At 33.3% G+C, this 25,711-nt stretch overlaps 1 protein-coding gene across 2 annotated transcripts in view; it reads left to right on the forward strand.

Moving 5' to 3' along the window:
* cadm2a (cell adhesion molecule 2a) overlaps positions 1-25,711 on the forward strand; it is a 240,924-nt gene that overhangs the window by 185,957 nt on the left and 29,256 nt on the right. For both annotated transcript variants that reach the window (XM_087808253.1, XM_087808254.1), the window contains exons 3-4: positions 21,335-21,487; positions 23,205-23,342. In XM_087808253.1, the coding sequence (XP_087664379.1) occupies positions 21,335-21,487; positions 23,205-23,342 (291 nt within the window). The remainder of the gene's footprint in view (positions 1-21,334; positions 21,488-23,204; positions 23,343-25,711) is intronic.

A 25,711-nucleotide genomic window follows, 5' to 3' on the forward strand; every position in this document is an offset into this window, starting at 1 on the left:
CACATGGGCACACACTCTCTAAAACAGGGGTCGCAATTATAATTCTTCAAGGGCCACATTAAAGTATGTGAATGTTATTAGGGGCCGTCAAGCAAAAAGAAAGATGAGAAAATCCCTCAAAAAAGGACATTCGTCATTAGGTTGTGATATTTATTAAGCTAAATAAGCTGCAATTTTATTCTTTTACATATGAGTTTTTTCAAAACATTTCTTCAACTAACTGAAAATGTTTTGAGGGATTAATATAAACTCGGAAAATTACACACAAGAAAGGAGGGAAAAAGTAAATAAGTGTGAAAATGTAAATGAATAATAAATACAAAATACATTTGTTACTGCATTAGAAGCATTTATACATGATCATACTTTGACATTATGAGGGCCGAATAAATACAGTCAAAGTGCCGCATAAAATCTAGGAGACACACGTACAGAACGTCATCATCTGCATACAATGAAACATACATGAATTCTAAGACACAAGGTCATAACATTGTATTTTTTTTACTTTTTTCTATCTGAAGGTCGTTCTTCCTGACTCCTGATGATGTAAAAATAACAATTTAGAAATGTTTAAAATCTGTTCCCATCTATCAAACTATTACTAGTTCAATCCTACTTATATTTTCCAAAGATATTTGTTTGAGTATGTTTTTTCTCGTAGTGCTTTTATATGGTATTTCTAAATGAAATGTATGTACAATTCAATATTTCATGATTTATTTACCACTTAATGTCATTTTCTTTATCATGTATTTTTATACATATATTTTCATAAAGATCTTTGTTTGAATATATTTTAGCTGCTCTTTTTTCCCTTTTATTTTTCCTTTTTTATTGTGTTTTTGTGTTATACTTTTCATAGTGCTTTTATGTAATATTTTTCTTAAAATGTATATGAAATAATAATAAATAAAATCAAACTATGACATAATAACATTTGAATGTATTTTTTTTTAAATGGCAAAAAAATAAACATTATATAAATTATAATAAAGTTATATGCAATCATTTTAATGTCCTTTTATCTATTTAGTTATCTTGAAATTTCCCCATAATATAAAATCCTCTTTTTTTTGTCCCTTTCTTCTCTTGGCTTGAGGAAACAACATTTTCTTGCGATAGATTATCAGGCGGCGCTCCATGAATGAGCTTCTGCGCCGTTTTGTTTTCAAGGTAAATTGTTATTGTTTGTTTTAATTAGCATGTGGATGAAACGGCGCCGCAGTAGCTTTCTTCAAAAGGCGGTGTTTTTCAAAGGCTTGGTTGGTTTTGTTTTTAGGACTGAATGTGACGAGCTCTTTACTCTGTGTTTGTTTCCACTCCAGATTTTTTTTTAGCTCCATCAGTTGCTCGTAAAACACGTGACCAGCTCTTTACCTCAAGGTCGTTGATGATGTTTTGTTTTTCTCTCGTAACGAGGATGAAACCTTATATTTGGATTAAGGTCATGCCGATTTTTTTCTTTATTAGAATCTAAATGAATGTTCCACCTGATTACATTTTTGGACTGAACAACACAAAAATCTGGTCTAAAATTAAACATTTATGATTTGGGACAAAAATAACTCAACCGTTGACTCGAAGGAGCTTCAATAGATGTTGTTGTGATGAACCCGATTAATCTTGTGTCAGATAAGGAATCTGACTGAAAGCTTTTACTTTAATAGAAATCAGATCTGGTTTAAAGTCGCACACTTTACTTGCAAGTGAGAGAGAAGAACACAGAGTTTACATGTCTGAAGCACAGAGCTGTTAGTTCGCTGTTATATTTTCACAAGCCGTTAATTATGTTACTCCAAAGGTTTCCACCAAACTTGAATGAATTATTCAAGGTCACTCAAGGTCAGGGTCAACTTATTTCCCCACACAAGCAGTGGTAAACAATACAAAATATCTGGTTAAGTACATTTAATAAACATACTTTAGCTCAGGACTTTCCCATTGTCTTCCCTCCTGCCACAACATTTAGGAACCTTGCTGTCAGATGGGTTTAAAATAATCTCTGCTATAATGTTTGTCCAAATTTGGCGTCCAAAAAATGGGTCCTTTTGACTACTTTTTGTGGCCCACATAAAAAAAGATATCTGATAAAAATAATATTTTTTATTTTTCTTAGGTTTTAGGACTCAATTTCTTTTTCATTTCATATAATGTTCTGTTGTTTTGTTTTTTCTTTAGTATTTCTTATCCCTCAAAACGAATTATGTTGTCCATATATTCATGATTTATACGTCAAAAAAAAATGATTCTAGTCTACTTCAGTATTTTAGCTGTAGTATAATATGATAATAATACTATTTTTTTTACAAAGCAGGTTTCAGACAAAGAGTGTCACAAGATACTTTACGGTTCCAATGGCGCAGTACTTAAAAACACTGCAATGGTAAAATAATATAGAACAAGATACATCTCATTTATGATTTGGAACAAAAATAACTCAACTGTTGACTCGTCTATTTTTAACAGATATTGTTATTAACCTTATTGGGATCTTGCTGAACGCTTTTACTTAAACAAAGAATAGAAATCAGATCTGGTTTAAAATCACGCGTTTTACTTGCAAGTGAGAAGGAAAACAGAGTTTACATGTCTGTCAGTATTCCATCTGAACATGTTAAAATATCGTAAGTAAAAAAAACGTAAAAGAATAAACAAAAGTTAAAAAAAAAACATTGATGAATCCAGTTAAAGGCAACATCGCATAAAAGCCAGTCCTTTTTAAAAGTATATTAGTATGTTAGTCTCAGTATATTAGTTTGTTAGTCACAGTATATCAGTATGTTAGTCACTGTATATTAGTATGCTACTTACACTATTTCCTTATCTCACTGGATTGACATAAGGGAAACCAGCTTATCATCCTAGACAAGGTATTAAGGTTAAACAAAACAGTGTACAAAGTTAAATAATATTATGACTTTGGTATTTGCAACTTGAGATGAGTGCTAATTGAAAAATGAAGTTGTTGTCATGTCTAGAATAATTGTTAATGGGGAATTAAAGGATGAAAATATGCATTTGTTGCGATGCGTCCTTCTCACTATAATCAGCACAGCCACGTGTGCACAATTACACACAGACACTTTCATGATTCCCTACATTTTACACCCTTAGATTTGCCTCTTTGTTTTCCTAACTTCAATTAAGCTACTTCAATACATTTTATTTCACTTTCTCCTCACTGACGTGTACTGTTTACAACCTCAGCCAACAATCAGTTCGCGCTAAACGAAATGTTGCATTTGAACGATTCATCTAACGTAATAAATCGTGTTCAATCAATGCTTTTATTCGCACTAAATAACTGCTGTGAGAGACTTTGTTTCTCCTGCTACCTGCTAAGTATCTAAGCCGGCGTTTTGTCTTGCAGGACTTTGTGTCACATTAGCTAAACTAAACTTTTCTTAAAAACAAATTACCCGGAATACGGTTGAATTAAATGGAGGTGGAAAAAGAAGCAGCCGAGAAGCGGCGTCTCTCGGCTGGAAATGGAAAGACGAAAAAGGTCTGCTGTGACCCGGGTGAGTCGGCGCCGGGGTCAGAACGAGGGCCAAACATCATTAAAATATTGAACCTAACAATCGCGGGCGGCCGCCTGCGTGACGGCAGAGTGGCTATTTTCCGGGAACAGCTTGCTCCCGAGTGGAAGCCATGTAAATGTCACCGGTTCTCATCAGATCCAAAACCTCTGAACCCCGACAGCACTTGGCTTGTCGACTCGTGTCTGGTCTCCGCCGCGACACTCGGATGAATACGTTTTTTTAAAAATATCACTTGTCGATTTTGGACTGAAAGTTGTTGTTCAGTTCTGGAATAATTCCCCTTAAATTGTGTCCCAGAAACCACTGCAACGATAGTAACTGTAATGATGGTAACACTTTGTCTTTATCTTTAGACTTAGATTGTGTCATCTTGTTCTTTCTCTTTATGTTCTTCTTCTTATTTTATTTTTTATTTATTCTTTTTTATTGTTTATGAAAAATTGCTGGCTATTGGAAAAAAACAATTTCCCGAAGGAGACCTGAGGGATCAATAAAGTTTTACCTTACCTTACCTTACCTTACTTTAAAATGGGGAACATATATGACTTATAATAAGTTACTCATTTATATGTGTATTAACAGCAAATTGGTCACATCAATTAATTAATTAACCATCATAAAGTAATTACTCATACCTTGTTCATTGTGACTATATCTACCCTTAAAAGCACTAGTTAACTCTGAACTAAACCTTCATTAAAAGATGAACTTTGGTATAAACTAATTTCTCGCTGTTTACAATTTGATAGGTTTAAGTACCATGAGAGAAGTTATTCAATTTTAACAATACCGTCTCTTTTAAAGGTACAAAAAATAATATAAAGGTACAACTAGCAATTAATTCACAAGGATTTGACAGTTATAAGGTCAAATATTACACTAAACAAACTGTGGTAAAACACTTACTTATTAATACTATCCTGGTAACCAGTGGTTGGAAAGTTCACTTTCTGAACTAGTTGAAAGTTCAGTTCACTCAATGTTGCAATGAACTAGTTCAGTTCATAGTTCATGATTCAAATCGTTCAAAACTTCACTGCGTTCGATATATTACAATTAATTACATTTTAATTACATTATTTTAATGCATTTCCTTTAGAATAGAAAGTAATATTAAAAGTAGTATTACTTCTCTCATGCTATTGACACCTAAGCATAATAAGAGTAAGAAAACTTGAATTGTAAACACAACACGAGAGTCTGTTGCAGTGGCATCACAGAATATAAATAAATAAATAATAAATTGTGAATAAATATATAAATAAATGGAATAAAGGGAAATTAATTCAATAATATACAAGATATTACAATAAAATAAGAGAGGGATATTACCATGAAATGGCATACAAATAAATAATTAATATAAATAAAATACAAAAAATATATTACATTTAATTAAACAATCTCAGATATGAAGAGGAAAATAGAAAGAAGTTTGTTTTTGCCAAATTTAATATTAATCACTTTGTTTTCTGTTAATAATCAGTAATGATGGTGTTACTCTGCAGCGAGAATTCTGAGCCGCTCTAGTAGAAGAACTCACATTTCTCCGATCCTTAAAACTCTTCACTGGCTTCCAGTTTCTTTCAGGATCAACTTTAAAATTCTGGTTCTTACTTTCAGATCTATTCATGGTCAGACTCCTCCTTACATCACTGATCTGATCCAGCCTTACACCCCAGCTCGGGCTCTGAGGTCTGTGCATCAGAATCTACTGATGGTTCCACGCACACGGTTCAGGACCAGAGGAGAGAAATCTTTTCAGGCTGTTGCTCCTAAGCTTTGGAACGATCTTCCTCTCTCTTTGCGCTTGATGGATCTACTGACTCCTTTAAGAAACATCTTAAGACGTTTCTATTTGTTCAGGCTTTTCCTTGATTTTCTGGAACTCCTCTGTTGTTCTCAGTATTATTTTGATCTTTAAAGTATGTACTTTTTTAAGTTTTGTTTTGATTGTTTAAGTGCTTTGTGACCCTGGTCTCGAAAAGCGCTATATAAATAAATATTACTTACTTACTTACTTACTTATTACTTACTTTAGAGGGAACTCCTTAATTTCATACTTTCAGAGAAATAGTCACAATGAATATGTGAGTTTATAATGGTTAATATTAAAGAGGCTAATTTTCTGTTATTACACATATAAATAAGTAGTTCATTAATAGTTAATATATGTTTCACATTCTGGAGTGTTACCGTAAAACCTAATAAGACGTGTGTCACCACTATTATCGCCAATAGAAAATAAGAGTTAATGAGTAAGTAAGTTTGTATTCCTTAGAAAAAGTTTGTCCTGGTTGTTGTGGTTTTAATCAGAACAAAACAAAAACTTTCCCAGAAAACTCCTTCTTAACAGGATTGAAGTAAAACTTTGGCGACAACTCGCTGTTTTTCCTCAGAACGAATGGCTCTATGAAACATTCTTTCATCTGGCCCACAAGATTGGTGCCGTGTTCACTTCGCTACAGAAAACTTGACTGTAAATCTCCCCAGATCTCGAACAAGACCCTGTTCTGTGCAGACAAGGATCATAAAGCATCGGGAAGAGAAATCGGATGAAAAAAAAAAAGAAAAGAAGATGAAACAGGCATTGGTGGGATGAGGAAGGGAATTAAAGAGGCATTTTATGAAAGCTACAGACGCAGTTATTGTACAAGTCTTGCTTTGACCTTGAGCAAACAACCTCCTTTTGACACGATGAACTATAAATCCCTCTGTTGATTGAAAAGATGGAGAAGAAACTTGATTGGAAAACTGTCTGTGACTGAAAATGTTATAAAAGTTTTTGTTTTTTTCTCACAAAAACAACAACCAAGCTAAAGTTTAAGAGAAAAATAATTGATTAAATGATTGCAAAGTGTCTTTCGCCAGGTTCAACCAGTCGCTTAAAATCGAATCGTGGATTTTGATTGGTTCATTAAAGGAAAATATTTTGATAACATGTACGGTTAAAGAGAAAAGAGAAAAGGAATGATTTCGCTTTTGCACCCGAAGAAGAGCCAATCACAGTGTCATTGAACAAAGCAGTTTTGAAGTTTAAACAATTTATATAGAGGGACGGATGGATTGATGGAACAGAACAAGATAGATGTGGATGGATAGAACAGAACAAGATAGATATGGATGGATGGATGGATGGATGGATGGATGGATGGATGGATGGATGGATGGATAGAACTGAACAAGATGGATATGGATGGATAGAACAGAACAAGATAGATATGGATGGATGGATGGATAGAACAGAACAAGATAGATATGGATTGATGGATGGATAGAACTGAACAAGATGGATATGGATGGATAGAACAGAACAAGATAGATATGGATGGATGGATGGATAGAACAGAACAAGATAGATATGGATGGATAGAACAGAACAAGATAGATATGGATGGATGGATAGAACAGAACAAGATAGATATGGATGGATGGATGGATGGATGGATAGAACAGAACAAGATAGATATGGATGGATTGATGGATGGATAGAACTGAACAAGATGGATATGGATGGATAGAACAGAACAAGATAGATATGGATGGATGGATGGATAGAACAGAACAAGATAGATATGGACGGATTGATGGATGGATAGAACTGAACAAGATGGATATGGATGGATAGAACAGAACAAGATAGATATGGATGGATGGATGGATGGATGGATAGAACAAAACAAGATAGATATGGATGGATGGATAGAACAGAACAAGATAGATATGGATGGATGGATAGAACAGAACAAGATAGATATGGATGGATGGATGGATAGAACAAAATAATTTGGATATAGATAATGGATGGATAGAACAGATCAAGATAGATGTGGATGGATGGATGGATGGATGGATGGATGGATGGATGGATGGATGGATGAATAGATATATAGAGGGACAATTATAGTAAATAATACATGGAAGGAATTAAATGGATTTATTTTATTAATTTATTAATTGATGATAATGATGAATCCTATTAGTAGCAGGGAATCATTTGTATGTACAAAGTGGTTCCAGCTCTGTGTGTGTAGATGTTGTTTAAGCGAGTCTACGTTGCCATAGAAACAGACAAAGCTCCATTTAAAACCCGAAAACTGAAAAAAAAAGGATGTAATTAATGATGTATTTTATTTTCTAATGATTTAATTTGTGTGAAAACATTTATGGAACACTGTCACAGTTGCCTGAGAAACACTTTTTCTTATCATTATTTACGTCATTTTTGAAAAGGACTGAGTTAACAAAAAAATGTGACGTTAGCATGTTTGCAACAACAACAGGGAGAAGTTCAAAGTTAGTTTAAGACTTAGTGAATATGTTTCAGACTAAGTGAAAACATTTATAAAATTGAATTTCATTTGTCCGCATGTGCCATGATTAGTTAATTTCTTTTAGAGTTTTTTTAAAGAATTTTTCGAAATTGTTTCAGAGTTAGTACATTTATTTCAGAGTTAGTACATTTATTTCAGAGTTACTACATTTGTTTCAGAAGTTTTCAATTGTTTCAGAGTTAGTAGATTTATTTTAGAGTTAGTACATTTATTTTAGAGTTAGTACATTTATTTCAGAGTTACTAGATTTATTTTAGAGTTAGTACATTTATTTTAGAGTTAGTACATTTATTTCAGAGTTAGTACATTCATTTTAGAGTTACTACATTTATTTCAGAGTTACTACATTTGTTTCAGAAGTTTTCAATTATTTCAGAGTTAGTAGATTTATTTTAGAGTTAGTAGATTTATTTTAGAGTTAGTACATTTATTTCAGAGCTAGTACATTTGTTTCAGAAGTTTTCAATTTGTTTCAGAGTAAGTACATTTGTTTCAGATTTAGTACAATTATTTTAGAGTCAGTACATTTGTTTCAGAGTTAGTACATTTATTTCAGAGTTAGTACATTTGTTTCAGAAGTTTTTAATTTGTTTCAGAGTAAATACATTTATTTTAGAGTTAGTACATTTATTTTAGATTTAGTACATTCATTTTAGAGTTAGTACATTCATTTTAGAGTTTGTACATTTATTTTAGAGTTAGTACATTTATTTTAGATTTAGTACATTCATTTTAGAGTTATTACATTTATTTTAGATTTAGTACATTCATTTTAGAGTTAGTACATTTATTTTAGAGTTAGTACATTCATTTTAGAGTTTGTACATTTATTTCAGAGTTAGTACATTTATTTTAGAGTTAGTACATTTATTTTAGAGTTAGTACATTCATTTTAGAGTTAGTACATTTATTTTAGAGTTAGTACATTTATTTCAGATTTAGTACAATTATTTTAGAGTAAGTACATTTGTTTCAGATTTAGTACAATTATTTCAGAGTTAGTACATTTGTTTCAGAAGTTTTTAATTTGTTTCAGAGTAAGTACATTTATTTTAGAGTTAGTAGATTTATTTTAGAGTTAGTACATTTATTTTAGATTTAGTACATTTATTTTAGAGTTAGTACATTCATTTTAGAGTTAGTACATTTATATCAGAGTTAGTACATTTGTTTCAGAAGTTTTCAATTGTTTCAGAGTTATTAGATTTATTTTAGAGTTAGTAGATTTATTTTAGAGTTAGTACATTTATTTCAGAGTTAGTACATTTGTTTCAGAAGTTTTCAATTGTTTCAGAGTTAGTAGATTTATTTTAGAGTTAGTACATTTATTTTAGAGTAAGTACATTTATTTCAGAGTTAGTACATTCATTTTAGAGTTAGTACATTTATTTCAGAGTTACTACATTTGTTTCAGAAGTTTTCAATTGTTTCAGAATTATTAGATTTATTTTAGAGTTAGTACATTTATTTCCGAGCTAGTACATTTGTTTCAGAAGTTTTCAATTTGTTTCAGAGTAAGTACATTTGTTTTAGAGTTAGTACAATTATTTTAGAGTCAGTACATTTGTTTCAGAGTTAGTACATTTATTTCAGAGTTAGTACATTTGTTTCAGAAGTTTTTAATTTGTTTCAGAGTAATTACATTTGTTTCAGAGTTAGTACATTTATTTCAGAGTTGGTACATTCATTTTAGAGTTAGTACATTTATTTCAGAGTTAGTACATTTATTTCAGAAGTTTTCAATTTGTTTCAGAGTAAGTACATTTGTTTCAGAGTTAGTACATTTATTTCAGAGTTAGTACATTCATTTTAGAGTTAGTACATTCATTTTAGAGTTAGTACATTTATTTCAGAGTTAGTACATTCATTTCAGAGTTACTACATTTGTTTCAGAAGTTTTCAATTTGTTCAATAGTTATCTTTATCTATTTTTGCAATTTTTCTTAATCTGTTTCAAGTCTGAAAATGTATTTCAGAGTCAAATTGTTTACGAGTAGGTTTTTTTTGTTGTTTTTTTAAGTTTGTGAATTGCTTTAAACGTGTTTGACTTTTTGCGCTTCCCAGCCACCGTACACTTCAGATCCTCTCGGATCATACGTTGAGCGATGAAAGGGTGGATGTGAGTCAAGAACTCTCCATCACACTTACCCTCGTCGTCGTCTTCAAGGTGGAGGAAGAAAGACCTGCGGGAACGAAATCATTAGCTCACACTTAGCAGTGGAAATGGCAGCTTCACTCTTCGCCAAAATCAAATCCCTCCGACCATGATTTTATTTTATCGTCTTTAAACTTTCTTTTCAAAGTCATGTTGTAGAACCAGAGAAGGGTCTTCATGGAGAGTCCAGAGGGAAGCGTCTGCTCTATTTCTCACGTGGGACATGAAGCGAAGCAGGTGTCCCAGTGAACTTTAGCTCCACACCGGCGAGAAAAAAAAAACCCGCCGTCAAGATGGGAACGTCTATTATTACACCAGGATGTCACATTAATAAGAAACATGGACGTCCTCCACGGCAACATATGAGCCTCGGCCCGTGTGTTATCATTCAAACGTCGTTGTTTGTCTCGTCCACGAGCGGCGACTCGAGTCCCCAGATGCCTCGTTGACACGGCGGCGGATGAAGGAGCCTTCGGAAAAATTTGCACTTTCCTCGTTATAGAAGTGTTTCGGTTGAACGAGCTAACACCTGCCGGAGCTTCTTTATGTGGAGACGCGTCACGGCCGCCTGTAAGACGAGTCGAAGGGCAAAGAATGCGGGAATAACGTGTGAAAAAATAAAATGAGAAGGAAACTGAATGTGAGAAAAATTCTACAAAAGAAAATCTCCATGTATAAAATATGGAATACTTAGTACATACAAAATAAAAATGAAATAATAAAAATAAAGAAAATTGAACACTGTAGTTAAACAGAATGAAAATTAAAAAATTGCCACACATTTTTACATATATATACATAAAAATACATAATATAAAAGTACTCATGATTATCTATGACATACATCTCGTCTCCTGTTATCTATACATCACAATATAACATGATATAGTACAAGATATATGTGTATACTGAGCAGATACCAATATAAATACATCATATTAGCACAAATTATTAGTATTAACCCTGTACATAAACACCATATGTTTATTTAATTGCAGAATAACCATCAACACTATTATTTTTCTAGATTTATCAACATCCTCAGTGATCACGCTTCCTCTTTTCTCAATTCTGGTATTAATCATTTAACGAAAAAATATTATATTATATAAAAAAAATATATATATATATATATATATATATATATTATAAATAGTTTTCTAATAGTTATAGTAATCTAATAGAAAATATAATATAATATTAGATTTTAAATGTATATATTAACAATATAAACTACTTATTGTACTTACTTATTGTTGCAAATCTTAAATACAAACATAATATTAAGAATTTTTACTAAACAACATTTAATAAACAACCCGATTAGTATCGGTGACTGGAACAGCTCCCATAATGCTTTGCTGCCCAGTTGACCAATCACAGCTTTCGATTAATTTTGTAACATAAACATAGACGTATAATTTAAATACAGTATTGTAGCGAATCTTAAATACAAACATAATATTAAGAATGTTTACTAACAATATTTAATAAACAACCCGATTAGTAACGGTGACTAGAACAGCTCCCATAATGCTTTGCTGCCCAGTTGACCGATCACACCTTCCGATTAATTTTGGAACATAAACATAGAAGTATAATTTAAATACAGTATTGTAGCGAATCTTAAATACAAACATAATATTAACAATGTTTACTAAACAATATTTAATAAACAACCCGATTAGTAACGGTGACTAGAACAGCTCCCATAATGCTTTGCTGCCCAGTTGACCGATCACACCTTCCGATTAATTTTGGAACATAAACATAGAAGTATAATTTAAATACAGTATTGTAGCGAATCTTAAATACAAACATAATATTAACAATGTTTACTAAACAACATTTAATAAACAACCCGATTAGTAACGGTGACTAGAACAGCTCCCATAATGCTTTGCTGCCCAGTTGACCGATCACACCTTCCGATTAATTTTGGAACATAAACATAGAAGTATAATTTAAATACAGTATTGTAGCGAATCTTAAATACAAACATAATATTAAGAATGTTTACTAAACAATATTTAATAAACAACCCGATTAGTAACGGTGACTAGAACAGCTCCCATAATGCTTTGCTGCCCAGTTGACCAATCACAGCTTTCGATTAATTTTGTAACATAAACATAGACGTATAATTTAAATACAGTATTGTAGAAAATCTTAAATACAAATATAATATTAACAATGTTTACTAAGCAACATTTAATCAACAACCCTATCAGTAACGGTGACCTGAACAGCTCCCATAATGCTTTGCCGCCCAGTCGAAAGGTCGCAGCTGTCGATTAATTTTGTCACATAAACATAAACGTAGAATTTAAATACAGTATTTAACAGTCAATTTTCAATATAAATATATTATTAACAATGCTTACTTAACAACATCAAATCAACAACCCTATTAGTAACGGTGATCAGAACAGCTCCCATAATGCTTTGCTGACCAATCACAGCTTTCGATTCATTTTGTCATATTACACATAGACGTAGAAGTTAAATACAGTATTCTAACAAATCTTAAATATGAATATAATATTAACAATCTTTGCTAAACAACATTTAATCAACAACCCTATCAGTAACGGAAACCTGTACAGCTCCAATAGTGCTTTGCCGCCCAGTCGACCGATCACACCTTCCAATGAATTTGGTCATATTAACATAGATTTAGAATTTAAATACAGTATTGTAGCAAATCTTAAATATAAATATGATATTAACAATGTTTACTAAACAACATTAAATAAACAAACCCTATCAGTAACAGGGACCTGTGCAGCTCCAATAATGCTTTGCCGCCCAGCTGATTGATCACATTCGTTGATTAATTGTGTCATAGTAACATAGACGTGGAATTTTAAATACAGCATAGTAGACAGCTGTCACTAAATAGAGCGCTGTGCAGAAAGGCATCATGGGAGTTCACCTTTTTTTTTTGGATTCGGCAATATGGCGAGGGACCCGTTTATCGCGTTCAGACTCGTAGTTCCTAGTGAACGAACCAAAGGATTCTCGACGCCGCCGATGTAAAGAAGCCGCTGCATAATAACTGACGCTTTAATAAGAGTCGGCTGAAGTCAAACGCGGAGGAATGTTGCTGTGAAAACATCAGATCTGAGGGTGAAGTTGAAGCTAGTTTGGTGCTGCAGACGATAATGATGGAGACATGTTTCCACGTCTGTAAACTAGACGTTCGGTTTTGTGTCACCCGCGACTGAAAATGTCACTCACGATTGAAAGAAAGATTTGACCTCGGTGAAAAAAAAAAATCTCTCCGCCGCCTCCCACCTCTCTCCAACTACTCCTTTCTTTTCATCATATACACAACTTTAAGTTGTCTGTGCAGAGAGAATGTTGTGACTTTTTTATTCTGGAAGTCACAGCTTTGGGCTACAAATCTATAAAAGTTCTGATCATAGTCACGGAGCGAGACCGCGGTAAATACATCCCATAATACAATAATACCGGCACAACTAATGGACTCTAATGGAGGTGAGCGTCGTTGCAAGCGCAGGAGAACATTTTGAATTATAAAGAAGTGAACTAGCATGTTGAGAGCACCAGCCTTTTCGTCGATAGAAGATTTTTGTGAGGGTTTGAAGTATAAAAACACAGTTTTTGTAGCAGTAATGGTACTAATGGAGGAGCCAGGAGGTTTTATGGATCGGGTTTAAAAATAAAAAATAAGGCAATTTTCAAAAACAAAATGTTCAACCTGAAAATAATACTTCCTAATTAAAAATATGTTAAAAGAAGTAGCGTCTGTTCTATCAAAATCCGACTTTAAAAGTATTTTAAGGTAGTAATGATACCTCGAAGGAGGTGGTGTTTACGTTGTTTATCTTTAGGTTGGAAGCAGTACATCAAAAAGTCGGATTTATCGCTGCGGCTTCGTTGTTATATTTATCTTCATCTAGGCCAATAAAAAAAACAAACTTCTAATAAAACTTAATTAAAATAATTATACACAATAATAATACAAATAATAACAATTTATTAAGAAGTTATTTTAATCAAAGATGTTTTCATTATATTATTATTGTATTATTAATTCAATTTTTTTATAGGGATCTTGTCCACGAGCTTGATTGTTATTAAATAATAAATACAAATACACTTTTTTTTTTCCCAGCAGATTTGTTAATATTAGCTAGCAAGCTATTGTAGCTAATATAGGAGCTAGCGGGTTAGGAACGTTAGCTCTTAGTTAGCAAGTAACACATTGTGTTGAAGAAATTGTTCTGGTCGACCCGGTGAGTTTTTAATTAAACAAACTATTTATAGTGAAGATACAAATATTCCAGACAAAGGAAAGTTGTAAAATAAAATGTCAAGTTTCGAATGTCATGTGTAGCATGTTTAGCTAAAGTTAGCTACTGATCTATCACAAATATCTACTATCTATATATATACTTATCTTTAAAAAATGGCTTAAAAGGACAAAGTTTGGGAGTAGTATATAGATAAGGATATTCCAAACAAATTTAATTATTTATAAAAAAAAAAAAAGACTTATAACTTTGAATTTCTTGTGTAGCGTGTTTAGCTAAAGTTGGACAAGCTTAGCTACTGAGCTGTCACAAATATCTACTCCACAAAGCTGGGTCCAAGTTTTTAACTTTGAAAAAGTAAATATTTGTGGTTAACATATAAATATTCCAGAAACATTAAACCTGTTTTAACAGTGTTTTTGACTGTAGGTGTAGCATGTTTAGCTAAAGTTGAGCTATCAAAAATAGATACTTCCTTATTTCTCTTTCACACGTGGCTTTTATTTTTTTTACATTAAAAATACTTATTTGTGTTTGATATACAGATATAGATATAAGAATTAAAAAGGTACATATTTGATATATTATATATTATATATATATGGGCAAAAAATAACAAAAGCCCTAAAATCAAAAATAGTTTTGTCATATTAAGAGACTTAATAATGTTTAAAAGCAATAAATACACGTTAAAAAGTTAGTTTCTACATGATGTTTGACCTCATGAAATAGAGTCAAAAGGTTCTGCTCTAAAGGGGTCACTACGATTTGAGTAAATTATGTTAAAGGAACCAACATTGTGTGAACCTGAGGGAAAAAAAACATGCTTTAATTTGTAAGTTTATAACAAAGACAAGAAAATAAACTCAATTAAGTTGCTTTGGTTGTTGCTCAGAAGGCAAAGAGTGAAAAAAAAATAAATGTTAAATTTTCTGTTTCTGACTATTATTTTTGATGGCCTAAAACAAATCAAGTGCAAGTGAATAATTGTTTAACATCGTAGGTTGTTCGGCGCCCGAGTCGACAGAATGAGGTCTGCAGGTGGGAGGAAGAGAGAAACACTGACAGGACTGAAGATAAACACAGACGGAGTATTCTTTCAAAAAATCACTACAAGTCATCTCTCCTGCCGTCGCAGGTAACGCCGCGATGCATCCGCGGCTTCGCAGAGATAACGGCGCGAGTGCTAACGCCGCCACGGGATGTAATAATAAACGAGAGGCGGCGGCCGCGGCTCTACGTCAAACACTTTGTCGACGGTGTTTAGCTCGGGAGCAGCCGAACAAGGTTATCCGTCTTTGTGGCGCCGACGACGTAACCGGGGTTCGACTGTTGACATTTGTCGTATCTGTGCGACGTGTTTACACACAAAAGTGCTTTTTGACAAAAACTGCTCGATAGCAGCCGGCGGGGGTTATTGGCGATAGCATTGTTAGCCGAGCATAGGTCAAAATGTATTGACTTTTGATTGTGTTGGATTTATCGTGGCGAAACGTGTGCAAAACTCACAAGTTGTTGTGTAATGCATGTACACAATGTTACACAACATTCAATGTAGCACAAACACCACTTATTTGCTAGCTAGCTAGCCGTTAGTATTCATGCTAATACCAATGACACTTCTACTAGTATTGGTAATTACTACAACAACTATTGTTGATACTGCTGTTACCATTACAATTTCTATGGTAAAACTACTAAATACCACTAAATGTAATAGTTTTATACTGCTACTCGATCACTACACAGGAGCGACAGCTATTATTAATACCTTTACTAGTACTATTATTTTGAATGTAATGACTTGAATGACTTGAATCATTGACTGTTACTACTTCTACTACTACTACTTCTTATTACTATGACAATTACTACTGCACCTACTACTGCCTCTACCACTTCTATTACAACTCATTTTAATTGTATTACTTCTCCTACTAGTAATACTTCTACTACTATTTGTAAAGTTGTACTAAGAAGATAAGGATATGACACTATTACCACTACAGCTTATATTTCTTTTACCACTTCTATTACAACTAATTTATATTGTACTAATACTGCTACTATTAATACATCTACTACTATTTCTGAAGTTATGATAAGACGATAAGAAGAAACAGGACAGGATATGACACTATTACTACTATGACTATTACTACTATAGCTTCTATTACTAGTACCACTACTATTGTAACTAATATATATTTTACTTCTACTGCTACTATTAATACAGCTACTACCATTTCTGAAGTTATGATAAGAAGATAAGAAGAAACAGGACAGGATATAACAATATTACTACTACAACTACTACTGCTATAGATTCCATCACTACTTCTGTAGTTCTACAACTACTTCAAATGCTATTAGCACTACTACAACTTTTACTACCACTGCTACTATTCTAGTACTATTTCTTCGACTACTGCAACTACAACTACTTTGACTACAACGGCAACCAATATTTCTACTACTTCTACTACTACAGTATTACTGCTAATACGACTAAAAGGAAAGGTTTATATTCACAAGTTTTCTGAGTGGATCTTCAGACAAAGGTTGAGCACCTTGAGTTATTACTCTTTCACGAGTCTACCTTTAAAGTACTTGACCATCAAACTGAATAACAGCTTCTCTTTTCTTTATTTTTCAAGGTACACAAAACAAATGTACAATTAAGTTGATAAATTGCTCAAGGTGGGAATCCATGAAAACGCCTAATATCCAAACACGGAGTCGCACATGCAAACAACCTCGCAGTGTTAGTTTGAAAGACTTTGAAGAGCGGCGCAAAGTAGCCTTGGCTCGTCTCATATCGAATAAGCTCTCCAGAAGCATGTTGCTGCAGGAGTGTTTGAATAAATCTCCAGGGTAGCCAAGGTCTCTGCGCCAGAGGGAATAACATTTTAAGCATACTGAGCAATTTGGTACTTTTTTTTTGTTGGGGGGGGGGTCTGAGAAATAGCTACATTTTAAGGTGCTGCCTCATTTTCAATTATTCCTCCAGCAGCCATATATAAAGTCCATAAACTCTTCGCGCCGCGGCAAATCTTTCAAACGGCCATCTAATTCCAGCAAATCCATTACGGCTCACACTTCTTGCCAAAGTCTCATTAGGCTTCTTTCACACACTCTTATTGCGGTATTGATTTCCATTGCCGTTATGTCTTTTGGAAGATTACATTTTCATATAAGTAAAATGTCCCGCCAGGGAACCCAGAAGGTTCCATCGGCGGAGAGAGGAGGCTTGAGAGGCTTGAAGATTGAAGTCTTGATCGTGATTGTGCGACATGCATTCTTGACTTGTGTGTTAAAGAGGCGCGCACGATTGCGGGCCCACTTAGAAACACATTCATTGAATTACCACGGATACTAACAGTAGTATTATAGTCATATTTATCTGTAATGTTTATTGAGAAACATGAGGGCCGTTGAACCAGAATGCTCTTTGAGATGAATGGTTACAGCAGTGTAGTGGTCAGTTAGAGGATCAAGGAAGTTTGGTTTTGTATCTTTGTGTATTACTGTGTTTTAGTGGATTTAAGTCTTTATGTACTGTGGAGTGGCTCTTTAAGATCTAGATAAAACTACTGTACATCCCAGGTAATACCTTTTTATTTAAAAAATGAAAAGTGTAGCCTAGTATTAGGAGTGTGTATACCAATACCATATATTGTGATACTGTAGTAACAGGTATATATGTGTAGTATTGTCGAGTACTTGGTGTTTTAGAATTTACAGACCACATGACTTTTGACGAAGTCGTAACCGCTTTCATTTGTTTTCAAACAAAAATATGTCCAAACATCAGCTTTAAAAGCTGCAGGAGTCGACTGTATCCTCTCGTCCTCAGACATTGCCAGTTTTTTTTTCATGACGTAATGTTTATCTAGTGGCCAGGAGGTTAATTGCAACACAAAAAAAATTAACAAACCCCGCCAATAATTGCGTGTTCGGACTAAATACATTAAAACAATAAAATGAAAAAATGTTATTACTATTACTACTATTGCTACTGCTGCTACTATTACTGCTACTAATGCTTTAACAAAAAACAAAAAATACTACTATTAACCATGCCACTATTACTGCAGCTACTACTACTACTACCACTACAACTACAATATCTACTATTACTTTAGCTACCACCACTACCACTAGCACTAGCACTACTAATACCTATACTACTACTCCCAAGACTGCTGTTACTAGTTCTAATAGTAATACTACTTTGAATTTAATGACTGTTAAAAAAAGAACACTGAATCCTTGACTATAACTACTTCAAGTACTACTTTTTCTAATACTATTATACTATTTCTACTACCATTTGCACTACTACAGCTAATATGAATACATCTAGTAGTATTGTAAAGTTACGATGAAAGGATGAGAAGAAACAGGAGAGGATTTGACACTATTACTACTACTGCTTCTATTACCACTGCTGTTACAATCATTTATATTTTACCACTACTGTTTCTTTAAATACATTACTACTATTTTTGAAGTTATTATAAGAGGAAAAGAAGAAACAGGACAGGATATGACACTATTACTACCACGACTATTACTACTATAGCTTCTATTACTACTAGTACTTCTATTAAAACTCATTTTAGTTTTACTTCTACTGCTTCTATTAATACAGCTACTACTATGTTTGAAGTTATGATTAGAGGAAAAGAAGAAACAGGACAGGATATGACACTATTACTACCACGACTATTACTACTATAGCTTCTATTACTACTAGTACTTCTATTAAAACTCATTTTAGTTTTACTTCTACTGCTTCTATTAATACAGCTACTTCTATTTTTGAAGTTATGATAAGAGGAACAGAAGAAACAGGACAGGATATGACACTATTACTACTGTGACTTTTACTACTATAGCTTCTATTACTACTAGTACTTCTAATAAAACTCATTTTAGTTGTACTTCTATTGCTACTATTAATACATCTACTACTATGTTTGAAGTTATGATAAGAGGAAAATAAGAAATATTACTGGATATGACACTATTATTACTGCGACTGTTACTACTATAGCTTCTATTACTACTAGTACTTCTATTAAAACTCATTTTAGTTTTACTTCTACTGCTTCTATTAATACATCTACTACTATGTTTGAAGTTATGATAAAGAGGAAAATAAGAAATATTACAGGATATGACACTATTACTACTGCGACTATTACTACTATAGCGTCTATCACTACTTCTACTTCTATTAAAACTCATTTTAGTTTTACTTCTACTTCTAGTATTAATACATCTAATACTATGTTTGAAGTTATAATGAAGAGGAAAATAAGAAATATTACACGATATGACACTATTACTACTACGACTATTACTACTACCACTTCTATTAAAACTCATTTTAGTTTTACTTCTACTTCTAGTATTAATACATCTACTACTATGTTTGAAGTTATGATGAAGAGGAAAATAAATATTACACGATATGACACTATTACTACTACGACTATTACCACTACCACTTCTATTAAAACTCATTTTAGTTTTACTTCTACTGCTTCTATTAATACATCTACTACTATGTTTGAAGTTATGATAAAGAGGAAAATAAGAAATATTACAGGATATGACACTATTACTACTGCGACTATTACTACTATAGCGTCTATCACTACTTCTACTTCTATTAAAACTCATTTTAGTTTTACTTCTACTTCTAGTATTAATACATCTAATACTATGTTTGAAGTTATAATGAAGAGGAAAATAAGAAATATTACACGATATGACACTATTACTACTACGACTATTACTACTACCACTTCTATTAAAACTCATTTTAGTTTTACTTCTACTTCTAGTATTAATACATCTACTACTATGTTTGAAGTTATGATGAAGAGGAAAATAAATATTACACGATATGACACTATTACTACTACGACTATTACCACTACCACTTCTATTAAAACTCATTTTAGTTTTACTTCTACTGCTTCTATTAATACATCTACTACTATGTTTGAAGTTATGATAAAGAGGAAAATAAGAAATATTACAGGATATGACACTATTACTACTGCGACTATTACTACTATAGCGTCTATCACTACTTCTACTTCTATTAAAACTCATTTTAGTTTTACTTCTACTTCTAGTATTAATACATCTAATACTATGTTTGAAGTTATAATGAAGAGGAAAATAAGAAATATTACACGATATGACACTATTACTACTACGACTATTACTACTACCACTTCTATTAAAACTCATTTTAGTTTTACTTCTACTTCTAGTATTAATACATCTACTACTATGTTTGAAGTTATGATGAAGAGGAAAATAAATATTACACGATATGACACTATTACTACTACGACTATTACCACTACCACTTCTATTAAAACTCATTTTAGTTTTACTTCTACTGCTTCTATTAATACATCTACTACTATGTTTGAAGTTATGATAAAGAGGAAAATAAGAAATATTACAGGATATGACACTATTACTACTGCGACTATTACTACTATAGCGTCTATCACTACTTCTACTTCTATTAAAACTCATTTTAGTTTTACTTCTACTTCTAGTATTAATACATCTAATACTATGTTTGAAGTTATAATGAAGAGGAAAATAAGAAATATTACACGATATGACACTATTACTACTACGACTATTACTACTACCACTTCTATTAAAACTCATTTTAGTTTTACTTCTACTTCTAGTATTAATACATCTACTACTATGTTTGAAGTTATGATGAAGAGGAAAAGAAATATTACACGATATGACACTATTACTACTATGACTATTACTACTACCACTTCTATTAAAACTCATTTTAGTTTTACTTCTACTGCTTCTACTATTACATCTACTAATGGTAAACCTATGATGAAGGGATGAGCAGAAACAAGACACTATTGTTTCATGGAAAAGTGATGTTACTTTAAAGTAGTATTACTTTAGTAGTACTATCTGTCTTGTCACTCATGCTTCCCCGTCTCTGTGCAGCTCTGCGCGACAACAGGATCGAGCTGGTGAGTGCGTCGTGGTCCGAGCTGACCATCAGCATCAACGATGTCACGCTGTCAGACGAGGGCATGTATTCCTGCTCACTCTTCACCATGCCTATCAGGATCGCCAAAGCCTACCTGACAGTTCTGGGTGAGTCTCCTCGACACGTCCCTAAAGTGTTTTTTGTGTCGTTTTTTTTCATTGCATCGATTTAAAGTACTTTTAAACTGTACTTTGATCTGACTGAAGTCAGAACTGTCACTTTAAAATGTCACTTTAAGCTAAGAACTAGTGGGGGGTGGAAACATTGGTCATTGTTTTTGTTGTGTGGAGCTGACAGGAAATAGATGCCATTTTGTTTATGACATATCCTGCATATATGACCAGATTTGTACTTTTATTGTGTTTCAATTTACTTTTAACTTAAAGGTTTATATTTATACCACACATACCTCTTATGTTCTTTTCTTATTTTATTTTTTATGTATTATTTTTTATTGTTTATGAAAAATTGCTGGCTACTGGAAAAAACTATTTCCCAAAGGAGACCTCCTGAGGGATCAATAAAGTTTTTCCTTACCTTACCTTACATGAAAAATCATCGTTCATATTATGCATTTAAAATAATCAGAATTATTACTTAATTTAAAGTCATTATTTATTTTGTTTTTGTTTTTCCTCTCTTTGTGGAGCTGACAGGAAAGAGCACAAGTAGACGCCATTTTGTTTATGACATCACATCCTGCGTTAACAACCAGATATATATATATATTTTTTTTTCATTTTATTGAATTAACTTTTAAATAAAAGGCTTGTATTTATACCACACATGAAAATCATCATTTATATAATACATTTAAAAGAATAAATCAGAATTAATACTTCATTTAAAGTTATTATTTATTTTTGTTTGTACAGAAAAGAGCACAGGTCGACGCCATTTTGTTTTTAACATCACATCATGGAGTTACGAGCAAATTTGTGGGGTTAATTTAATGTTTTTATTGCTTTTTATTCCACACATGAATATATTTGTAAATATAATACATTTAAAAATATTTATAACATCAATATGTATTTGTTTATTCAGAAATATTACAGTGTTTATGGGGGGGGGGGGTTCTGTTTAATATCAATTTTGTGACATTTATGACCAGATTTATAGTTGTTTTTTTCCTTATTAATGAGGGAACCTTGAAATGAAGGGGTTTAATACCTCACATGAAAATCATCGTTTATATTGAGAAATATATATATTTTTTAAATGAATTACATCAATGTTTATTTGTCAATCAGAACAATATTATTTTTTTAATGGCCCTTTCAATTGTACATTAATTTTTTTGAAATGTTTATCCATTTTAAATATTACATACATTATAATAAAAACATGATAAATAATTCTTAATCATTATAGATATTAAAGTGACAAATTCTGATTTAAATTTTATTATATTTCTATATATATATATATACCGACTGCAATCGAGTTCTCAGATGTGTTCTCTCTGATCCAACTTCAGAGTTTGACTCGGGTTACGAACCTTCTAAGTACACAAGTAAGCAATACTCAGGCCGGCATGACAGACAAGGCGAGAGCGGATCAATGGTATCGACCGACGTTCCCTCCGTCGACCTGAGACGCACGTATTTCGCATCGACTCGCAGGGAAACTCGCGGCCAACATTTAAAACTCTCATTATCCGAGACGATGCAGTGATTAACATTTCCTGTGCCTTCGTCGTCATCTTTAATAAATCAAGAGCGTTTTCTTTTTTTTTAAACCTGCTCTTGAATCTGAAAATCTCGCTGTTTGGTAACAAAAGAAGTCGCAGCTCAGAGTCTCCGGTGTGTTCTTCTGCTTCAGGTGTTCCAGCGAAGCCGGAGATCGATGGCCTGACCAAGCCCGCCTTGGAGGGAGACCAGATCACTCTGACCTGCATGACTCAGGGCAGCAAGCCCGCCGCCGACCTGCGCTGGTTCAGGAACGAGAAGGAGGTCAAAGGTAAACACCGGCTCTGCTGCAGCGTTATTGACTGTGACGACCAGTTCGAGGAGAAATAAAATAAAATAAAAAACATCCCACGAGAACAAAATATAGCATTTTAACCTTCTTTATCATCATCTTTAGCTTTTACCATTAGCATTTTTTTTAGCATCTGGACCAGTGTCCTTTCCAGTGTGTCCACTACCACATTATAAGTGTGAGTACATTTATAAAAAATAATATTTTATTTTCTTATTTAGGGATCACTTTTAAGAAGGTTGCTGGTTGGATTTCAGGGACAACATTTGTATGGTGACCCTGTGCTTGCGTTTGATTTTCTCCGGGAACTCTGGTTTCCTCCCACAGTCACAACATATAGAGGTCGATTGATAAGGTTAAGTTGTCCATAAGAGAAGTGGTTGTGCTGGTGCTCTGGTGAGCTGCTCTGGGTGTCTCCTGTCTACCTCCCCTGGATAGCTGGGATGTCATATCATGGCATAAGCAGAAAAAAGTGAATAGATTGAAAATCAAAACAATTATGAAGAAAATATTCTGCAATAAGTTGAAACTTGTAGTTGTTAATGTGTAAATGTAAGTTTGTGTAGATATTAAAAACAAATACAAATTTAACTACTTTAACTACTTCATTATTTAAAATCAAATTATTTATATAATTTAATATTTTTTTAGCATTTGAAAAATATTAATAATGATAAGCAGCTGGAATTAATGTTATAGAATAAACTCATTTGAACAAAACATTTTTTTAAATAATTCTTGATCTATACCAGGCATGTCCAACTCCTTCGTCTTCATCTTCGTCCAAAAAGACACTTAAAAACATCCAAATACATCCATACTGCTCGTCTGTAATGTCCTTCTTGAAAGCACTAAATCAATATTTATTTTAATTGTTTGATTGTTTTTAGCAGAAGTAGTTTCAGCATTAATCTTGCAATGTCTTTCAAAAAAGGATACACTTGTAGCTGTAGCTGATAGCCTGAGATCTTCCACTTAAAACAGGCTTAATATATAGATTTATTTAACTTTTTTGGTAAAAATTTGGTCAATGTCATGGCTTCAATACAAAAGGGGAGGTTACAGGCGAGCAGTAGATACTTTATTAATAGACTTTCATAATACCTCTGGAGATCTTCTTCGAAAAATTGGGAATGTAGTAGTAGTTATACGGAGGTTTTTAAGTGTATTTTTGGACAAAGATGAAGACGAAGACAACTGACTTCCAGTCACTACATTAAACTAAACAAACATTTTCGACTATAACTCTAGGAACGGATTAAAATAATCCCAACTCTTAGTCGACATGAGGGAAAAAATGAGAGAACTATCACTTTAAGTCTTCTTGTAATTGTGTTTTTCTATCACTTCTTGAACAAAAGAATAACATCCAGAATTTGCTCATATTCTTAAACAACAAATTGAGTTGAGATCGTCTCTACGTTCCATCTTGTGACCAAACAAACGGAGCAATAAATGAGTAAATTAGGTTTTTCCTCATCTTGATATGACGGTTTGATTAAGTTTGCCTGGATGAGTGTTCTTCCTCCAACCTTTACCCGATGATTGACACTTCGTTTTTTCCGCCAAAAGTACGTCACTCCTTGTTTACCGTAAAGTATTATTTTGTGACAAAACACTTGCGGCCCGGGGAACGTGCTGGGAATAAACGACAATTGTGACATATTGTTGTGGGATCTTGGGAGTGGCGGCGGCGGCAGTGGGGGGGGGGGGTGACAAGATTATATTACCAGCTCAGCCACCGGAGCAGTCCATCATCCATTCACATTCGTTTACCAAGAGGCCGACGCCGAGTGTGTCTTTGCGAAGTGTGCGTCTTCGGCGAGCGCAAAACAGACAGATGGAGAAGATAGCGACGCATGTAAAGACGTGAGCTTCGACGGAATCCAATATTCTTATTTTCCCTCGGACTCCACAGATCTTTTTTTTTTTCCTCAGTCTCGACCAGTAATGATATATTTCTATTTCAGCGAGACCTGAACCCAGGGACCTCCACCAATATCACTACATGTCGCATTTGTTTACACGCCACTGAAACCTGGGAGGGGGTGGGGGGGTACGTGAGGAGTCAGGGCCGAGATGAAATGAATATTTATTTGGATAAGGGTGAGACGTCCGCTATCGGATGAGCGTTATCATCCTCCCCGACCCGAGCGCTGGAGGTTATTGCTTCATCGTGTTATGGGGAAAAAAAAAAGTGCAGTTCTAGCCGAGGATTAGAGCTTGGAAAAAAAAAAAGGACTCGACGGTGAATGTATTTGCGGTCGCATCCTGTTTCTGTTGTCGGGACGTGTCAGTCAAGGACAAACAACTTCGTCTTTGTGTTGTGGCGCCGAAGCTGCTTGTTG

Source organism: Callionymus lyra, chromosome 14 (genome assembly GCF_982586985.1).
Source record: "Callionymus lyra chromosome 14, fCalLyr1.hap1.1, whole genome shotgun sequence".
Taxonomy (NCBI): Eukaryota; Metazoa; Chordata; class Actinopteri; order Syngnathiformes; family Callionymidae; genus Callionymus; species Callionymus lyra.